General features: G+C 31.2%; 1 protein-coding gene across 3 annotated transcripts in view; it reads left to right on the forward strand.

The window, feature by feature from the left end:
- Positions 1-9,401, forward strand: part of LOC106460135 — a 150,202-nt gene that overhangs the window by 94,008 nt on the left and 46,793 nt on the right. For all 3 annotated transcript variants that reach the window (XM_022386783.1, XM_013919816.2, XM_022386784.1), the window contains one exon: positions 6,835-7,063. In XM_022386783.1, the coding sequence (XP_022242491.1) occupies positions 6,835-7,063 (229 nt within the window). The remainder of the gene's footprint in view (positions 1-6,834; positions 7,064-9,401) is intronic.

Below are 9,401 nucleotides of genomic sequence, written 5' to 3' on the forward strand. Positions count from 1 at the left end.
TAAAAAGCATTTAATAACTGCATGGTTATAGAAACAATGTTTAAGGCTCCAACATTTTTGCAAACCCACTTATAAACATGTAAAACAATAAAAAACTGTCCAAATTAACATATCAGAAAAAATTTACACATTTTTTGTTTCAGCAGGTTACTGATAAGTGAATAAATATTTTATTATTTCTCAATGTTTCAAGAGCCTAGGTTAAAGTACACATGCCACAACATTTTACACAGTTATATTCAAAATTTAATTAAACTGATTTATTATCAATGTATAAGAATAAACTTGTCATCAAAAAGTAGTTAATAAATTAACATTTAATATTATATAAGTTTAAATTTCCTAATTTTTGAAGGAAATATTTGATAAAATCCTCAAAATCCCCTTGTATGAGAATTGTAACATTTTCCCCTGTTCTCTAATTTGTTTACCAGCTCCCTGTGAAGTATGTAATTTAACATAACTTACTAATTATAATATAGATATTACTGAGGCAAAATTCAATTCTTATAGCCTTCAATTTTTTTTGTTCATGGAGTCATAAACTAGAAAATCAGACCCACTTGCCATGACTTCAAAGAGCAATAAAACAATAAAATTAAGTAGAAACAAATGTAGACTGTTATGAGCTTTATGTTCTTTAGGATAAACAATTGTGGTTTTCAGTTACAATCTACAGTCATTTTAGAAACAAAAAAAAGAGTAATTTTGATTTAATTTGCTTTGTTTTTTATATAGTAGTTACAAGATCGTTTGAATTGACTGAATACATATAGAGTTAGAGTAGAGAAATAACAAGTAAAACATAAAATTTTAGTGTAAATAAAGCTTGATATTTATGTAGGAAGTTGTTAGATATTACACAAATTAAATTTGACAATTCTCAGGTGAAGAAAGTATTTTTAAGCTTAACATGAAAATCACTTTGCACTCAGAGCAGTCAACACTCTGACTCCATATATTCACGGACAAATCTTTAGTAAAAACGCTTAATTGCAAAATATGATTTTTTGTGTGCAAAAGACTTGCCAAATGTTGTGAAGATACACATATCATCTCAAAACCTATAGTGTGGACACTGATGGTTACTTTGTGGTTACAAGATCAGTCACATTTACTGACCCAGTATGTAAAGAGTTAAAGGGTATATCAACCTGTGATATGTCCAACTTTTTTTTATTCTGGAGGAACTCAGTCATAAGAATCACTTTAACTGCAACCTTTTGAGATTCTCTTGGCTTTGAAAAAGCTGTTTAGAAATAATTTTGAAGTCATTTCTAATTTTATCATCCACATGTAATATAATAGGGTTTTACTGCTACAGAATAAGTCAGTAAATTACAACACACACAAAGACAAAACAATTTCCAATGTACTGACTAGTTTTGCCTATTTGAGAAGCATTGCCAGAATAATTGAGAGACAGAAGTTGTGTTATTGATATGAAAGGTTTGAAAATACTTGAAGTGCAAATAAAGTTAAAAGATGTAAATATATTACATTTTTACTACCTTTTCATGCTGTCTTTTCAGTTCGTATTAATGTTTGAAAAGAGGCCAGAAAGTGCAGGAAATGGCATTTCTGATAGTCACAAATTAAATATTTTTCCAGGAATCATGCCACACCCTCCAATTTTCTAGGGGAATTGTGTTTAAAGATGATGTTGATCTTTTAGCCAGAGCTCTACCTCACACCAACAGGGTTATTAACCTACTTTAGTAGTATATCATCCACCTTCTCTGAAAGATAATGAAAACCCTGGAAGTACAATTTAGATATTTTTCTTTGTTACGAATGACAATAGCATTCCCAGATACCATATACAAATGTTACTCTTTCAGGAGGTATGTCTGTAATAAACTAAGACCACTAATAGAACTTTTCCCTATTTTATTTAACTTAGTAGCTTTGAGAACAAAATATTTGTAAACTTTTTTCTGTATTTGTTTAAGAAACATTCTAAGGTTTTGAAATTAATTTTTCTTTGTCTGCCACTGTTTTCTCAATCTCAATTTTTGGTCTAGTTTTGTGATAATAATAATTATATTTTCTAATATTGCAAAAATCTAATATAAATGTTAAACACTACTTGAACTTGCCATTTTAAACTTTGGTAATCCTTATGAAAGATCCAAAGAAAAGAAAAATGTGTGAGGGTGATGTGCATCAAGCTACTGGTAAAGCTTATTGAGCAGTTATTATAGTATTGTTGTAGTGTAGTGTTAAAAATGTTGTGGTTGTATCCAGCTTTCTTTCTTTATTATTACCTGTATTAGAACAACATATGCAGGTTGTACAAAGGCTACGTAACTCTTGTGAAATGTGTATGAAATTGTTATTTGTGATTGGTGTCTGAATAGTTCTCCTCAAGGGGAGTTTTATGTTAAATATAAAAGTACTATTTTTTATCATTCAGTTTTACAATTCACATGCATAATCTGTATAGTTGCCTAAATCAATATCAAACATTTTTTTAATACTTGATGCATGAATCAAACAGACATTTTTGGGGGAGAGTTCCAGAAAAACTCTTTCCAGAATTAAAGATATCTTTATTCTAAATACACCAAATGATTTATCTTAATCTCCAGAATTGAATGAGCATATTCACTTCTCGTTATTCTCAGTCTACACTGTTTCCCGATTGACGATCTGTGACTTTCCATGGCTTTGAACCTATCAAAACACCTCACTTCTACACACCTTTGAAGATAGTAATGATCCTAGAAACTTTATACTTCCCAGGAGCAGTGTAAAGTGTCATGCTGTTTCCACTCGCAAACTACCACAGTTTTCGTCAGCAACTACTCCTCTGTTTACAGTGATGGCTGAGGAAGTTACTAACAAGTTTACGTGATGCTGCAAAGTGCAGTACTTGTCTGAAGTCCCATAGATGTGGTTTTGATCATGACAGGATTCTGGTCATAGTGAAATTAAGGCAAAAAAAGAGGGGGCAAGCAACAGATGAATTCCATGGTGTCAAAAACTAGGAAATTATACTGTAATGCTAGCAAAGCACTGTACAAGCCAGGCACTTCTGTTTAGCCAAAAGAGTCAGGAGTTGACAGGTCTAATGAAAGGCAGCATAGAGAAGATGTTTTCAAAGTCTGTTATCATACTCCTGCTATTCTTGCAGTTTGCCTCTTCCACTTGTCTCATTTCACCCACTTTAGTTGTCTATGTCTGCTTGTCAGGCACAAGAACGAAGTAGGTGAAGAAATGGAAGATGAAGAAAAGGAAGTGTAAGAAGATGCAGCCAATGCCATATTACTTGCATAGATAATGAGAATTGTGATACAATGCATTTGTGCTTCTTGCAGCTGTTTGTTTTAGCACTTCATGGACGAAGAGACAGAACTAGGACAGTTATTACTCCACGATACTGTAGCAGAAGAAGAATAGAGTGGAGAAGGAAAGGAGGATTGGACAAGTTCCCAAACATTATTCACACATCATTTTTCTTTTTCTGTCTTGGTGGCTAGGCAGTGCCAATACCATGATTGGTGTTCCCTTACCACCACCCAAACAGGTGCTTCTCTCTTGGATTGGAGTGCTTCTCTGAATGACGTGACTTCTTTCATTTTTTGGACACAGAAGGAGAATTTGCTTCACATCAATATGCTTTACTTCTCACTGTTCCCACTTCCTTCCTCTCCTAGTGGTTCAGTTGGTCATGATACACTCTGACAATTCCATGGTTGTTTCTGAAATCAACCATCATGTTGACACCAGCTCCAGGACTCTTTGCTTTTGAACATTAGACCTCCTCATCTTTAACCTATTCCCATTGGGTTCATCTCATGGCTTGTCATGTGTCGAGGCTTTGAACCTGTTGTAAGATTGTCTCTCTCAGCTGAACTGAATTCTGCCCACTGAATGCTTTCTACACCTCTAAGTTTTTGGTAGGTGTGATCGAGGTTGAACACGTGCCTCTTAGATGCATTTGCCACTCCTCTCAACTCTTAGCTTTCTCTCTTCTGGTACTAGGTTTCTCATCCTTTGGCTCTGGCTGTTGATGCTCTCAGCCAGGATAGATCTCACCTTTTTCTGTATACCTATCCTCCTCTTTGACTTCTCCCTTGGTTCCTGACCTTGATATGCATCAGGTCCTCTTGGTGATGACTCTTTGGCTAACTCGGCCTTGGTTTCATCTACTTCTTGGATGTCTGGATCTCCTCTTCCCAGTATCTCCTCTGTATTGCTTCAACCTCATCCAGTGATATCACTCCTTCACTTTTATGTGTGTGATTTGTCTGGATATAGAAGATGGTCTAAAATAATGTGTATGTAGTAAAATGTGTTTAAATTACACATATTTGTAAAGATTTGATTGGTATCCATTGGTTTTCTAATAACTCTTTATACATCAGTGTCCATATTCCTTAATTTGTAGCCCTGGGTAATATCTCAGGGTTTGTATTTTGGAAAGAATATTGCTCTTAAATGATAAGATATTTTACAGGAAGAGAGGTATTTGGTAAGTAGAAATTATTAGAATGCTCAAAAATCCTGTGAATAACTTATTTAAATTGAAGAAAAGGTGGATGACATTTCAGGTCATTAGTGTTCTTCCTTCAGGCCAGCACAACTTGGTGATGTCTGGAGTTTTATGATTTGGGATGTAACCAGAAAAGAGAGTTACTATGTCAATAATTTTGCAGTTTTTCTAGTTTTTGTCATGTCTAGTCTTGGCTGGATGTTCTGCATTGGGAAAAGTGTTGGATTTCTTTGTTCAGATGGCATGTTGGTGTTCTCAGTTGTGTCACAAATGCCAGATTGTTTCTTCCATGTATTGTTCTCCATAGCTGCATTACATTTTGTAAATGACTTCTTTGGTTTTAAATGTCCCTATTAATTATATAAGGTAAAAAATTATTGATGGTTTCCAAATGTAAAATGCCTTGCAAGTTTCTTGATAGATAACTGAGCATGAGAAAAAATGTGAGGGTAATGCTGGCTTGTGGATTGATATGATTTTTTGAAATTGTGTGTGTGGTGTGATTGTTGTGCGTCATTTTGTTTTCAGGATATCCATTGAATTTGAAGATAAATATGTGTTTGTAATAGAAGAGATGTTTAACTGCAATTGTTAGAAACTTGATTGAGAGTTTTGGATAGTATGGCTTATAGATGATTTGACTTGAGATAATAGTATTTTCCTGTGTATGTTGGTTTTCTGTAGATTCTAGTTGTAAGGAAGTTTTCCTGGCAGTGTTTTATGACAAAAAATAGGACTGTCATCTCTGTAGGCATCATTAATGTATGGAATGGTGTCACATATATAAGGATGGTTGTTCTTACTTGTCTAGAGATCACAGTGTGCTTAACTAATAAAATGAGCTTGTTGTGTTTTATTTCATTGCTTATCGATGAGACTGTTGTTCATGAAGAATTTACAGCTAGGACGTTGATAGTGCTGAAATCAAGCATCTAAGTCATTTAGAGATTAAAACAGATGATGACTTGGGTTACAAAATGATTCAATTTCATATAGCTAATAAGTAAAACCAATAAAAGTATTTGACATGATCTTGTACTGTATGTGGAGCTGTTAATAATTTTGATAATTCTTATTGGAATGATAAACAATTTTTGTTTGGAAGTAATGTAATTGTAAATATCTATATGTATTGCCCATCTACGTACAAAATTTTTGCATCAAATTGTCAAATAAGTTAGATGTTAAGATTTTGTTTAGTATGGTATTGGTAAATGTCTTGAATACCTGTAGTATAAAACTTTATAGTAATTGTGAAATTAATGTAAACTAATACTGTATAGTCTGTTATGTGTATATTTGTGGATGTTATTTAGTTTGGTGGTACATGAAAAACTTGTGTATTACTGTTGTGTAGAATTGGTGTTTATTCAGGTAATATCAAGTAATAATTTATTTTGGGAGAGTGCAATGGTTAGAAAAAAAAAGGATCACAAAATGATCCAGAATACCTTTCTATTATGAAAAATGTAGCCATGTCTTTTAAACCAAATCTTTTGGGTTCATTGTTTTATATTGCTGCAAGTTTTAATGCTTTTATTTTATTTTTCTTACATAGATTGTGATGTTTGCCTGAAAGGAAAACAAATTCACACTTTAAAAAAGAAAAAGAAAAAAAAAAGCAAAGGTTTATGAAGATGTAATACAATCCCAGGGATAGAAGTAATGAAATAAAATTACATTCACTTGAGGGAAAGGTATCAGGAAGATTACATTCACTCATGCAAAGTTTCATTTCCTCATGAATTTTTTTATTTAATCCATGCAATATGTTCACTTTCATTGGCCATAACTAAAGGAATACGGATAGACCATAAAAAAAGGAAATTCCTCGGAAATGTAATATTTCAGTCCCTGAATCCAGAATAGGCTTGTCAGTAACTTTACTTAGACAGGAAACTCATCTATAAAGGTTATACAAAATATTGACAACATTAATTATAGGAAAAATAAAGAATTAAAAAGAAGAATTAGATTTATGAGATATGCTTGCAATTTTTAGAACTTAATCGAAGCTTTGTTAAAGTTTTACAGTTTTTAAATGTTCTTAAGTCTATTAACTTTATAAGTTCTTTGTGCAACCTGGTTTACACGTAATATTCATTGGGGTTTGTTTGTTTATGAAATGAAAGTATTTAGTTTCATAGTTTGGAATCGTCCATTTTATGCTGTGTTTAAAAAATGTACTGAAAATATTAAAATTTGTTGTGTATTTTTTTCTCCAAAGGAGATTGTGAATATAAGATGAAACTACCATAAAAGTTTTAAATAATTACATATTTTTGCTTCTAAAAATAATAGATTTTCTTTATTATTAAACAAAATGTTTTTTGTAGAAACACATGGAGGAAGGTAGACACATGTCATCTGATAACACAGAAAAAAGAGATACTCAATTCTCCTATGTGCATGGTACTTCATATGGTACAGTGAAAACTGAAAGCACATGTTTTGTGTGCTGCATGAGATTTTCAACAGCATCTATGTGTCATGAACATCAAAAACATGTTCATATGCGCTGGGTTGACAGAGAAGCTCAAGATCATTCTGAGGAAGAATTCACTGGTATGTCTTTGAGTATGAATTTTTTTTTATATGAAAAATACTTTTCTGGTAACAGACTGTGTGTGTATACGGTATGTCTTGGAGTATGTATTTTTTTTTATATGAAAAATACTTTTCTGGTAACAGACTGTGTGTGTATACAATTAGTTTGTTTAGTTTTAATATACAAAGTGGATTTATCACTTATTTTCTCAGTTTGCCTTATATATTGTGTATATTTGTATTTCTTTTTTAACTTTTTTTTTTAATTAGAAACTTTTATGGAAAATTTTTATATTTTTGAGTTCTCTAACCAGAGTATAACCAAACTTATAGTCAATTCTTGATGCCCATTTGTTTCATATTCTGATCAGCTTATACATACTTTTTATTCCTTGGATAGTGTTTAGTTATAGTTGTATTCTCTTATGCAGAATATGTTTTAAAATTATCATTCAAGAATGGAAAATTCTATTGATTAAAACTGCAAAAACATTATATTGAACAAAAATTGGGTCATAATATAATGTTATAAAGGACTAAAATAAATAATATTATATTTAGTTATACATTTTTTGAGTAGTATGTTTTAGAATTAACCCAGCTTTTTACACCAGTAAATGGAGTTGTGTTTGTGGTCTAAGAGGCTATAACAGATATTCAAGGCTGATTGTATTATGATGTGGTTCAGGTTAAACCAACAACATTTTCAGTATATACCTATAGAAATGGATTAAATATAATCTATTTCCCTTTCTATGGTCAAAATTTACGTTTTTGAGTTATGATATAAATATCCAATACAATTTGTTTTTTCTGAATAAAACTACTAATTGTCTTTAACTACATCTATAAAATATTAAAATTGCACACACATTTCTAAGTATGAAATTGAACTTCACAAAAGTAACTTTCATCTCATAGTGGTGCATGTAGGATAGAATTGTGTTTCAATATTTTGTAAGATAGGACTTTACATCTAAACATTATTTGTTTCTTTATTTAGTAGTCACACACATTAAAAACAACGTGTGAAAGACCTATTTTTTGCAGTATTTCAAATGTATATCTCATATTTGGTAACTAAATACAATATATTTTTAAAATTTAGATTTAGTTTAAGTAGTTTTCCAGTTACATTAGCTATTTATTTTGGTGAAACAAATAGATAAACACAGTTATCATTAGATAATCAGTTGATAGAAATTGCTTCAATAACAAAAACCAACATAAAAGACAAATTAATTGAATATTACTGGTACAATTTGTATTTATTAATATAGTTAATATTTTGAGCTACCACTCTTCTTTAGAACTGATGGTAAAATATTGAATGTTTGAACTTTACAGCAAACTGTAGACAGAACATTACAAGGTTTAAAATATAACACATATGCTAGTAAACACATTCCCAAATATATGTACAGTTTAAGAATATTAAAAGTTTTGTGTGATTTAATCCTTTCCAGACAGGTCACGGGTGAAAGGCTATGTTATTGCATTTGTTGAATTGCATTCAGAATTCTATTGAATTACTTTTTTTATGAATTTATGTCAGTAAATTTGGTATCAATCTGTAGATTATAATTCAGATTTTAATATTATACATTATTCAATTTCTTAATTTAAAAGTAAATATTAAAAAACACACAAACATTGATTTTTGTGTGTCACATGGTGTGTTGAATGCAGCACTGGTTCAAATTAGATATTTGTGAAGTCAGTATACAAATTCTATAGTTTTGTATGAATTAGGAACTCAAATTACTGATATTGACAAGCTAGAATATAAAATAAGAACCTTCTATCTTTACTATTTGCTGAGATATTGCTCATGAACTGAATCAAACACAATGGCCACACTCACCTCTTTCTATTTTTGGAAATGCTCCCTTATAGACATTTCTGTATATTACATGTAAATAACCAATCAAAAGCTCAGAATGTCCCTCTAGTGGCTCTCTCAGCCACTTTGAAGTGTTGCAACATAATCTCCATCTTTCAAAACAAGACTTCAAGAAGGTAGGTTGAGTCTTTAGTCTGCTCGAAATTTCTTATTTTTTTAGATCGAAATACAGCTTAGTTACTAAGCTTGATAAATTATAATGGAACTCTATGGTATCAATATAGTAATTTATGATTATTTGGTTATTCAAATGTATATATAATATCTCCAAAAAATTATCTTGTTTTATATCCTTCACATGCAAAATTTTAAAAGGCTTAGCAACCTATGCCAAGCAAGAACCAAATACAAAGGTCGTAACTAGAAGAGATAATTGTTTCTTTATTTACTGCTCTATATTATAAGAAAAATAAGTTTAAGAACTTATCTCAAAATAGCAATAATCTATATACA

Source organism: Limulus polyphemus, unplaced genomic scaffold (assembly GCF_000517525.1).
Source record: "Limulus polyphemus unplaced genomic scaffold, Limulus_polyphemus-2.1.2 Scaffold716, whole genome shotgun sequence".
In the NCBI taxonomy this organism is placed as follows: domain Eukaryota; kingdom Metazoa; phylum Arthropoda; class Merostomata; order Xiphosura; family Limulidae; genus Limulus; species Limulus polyphemus.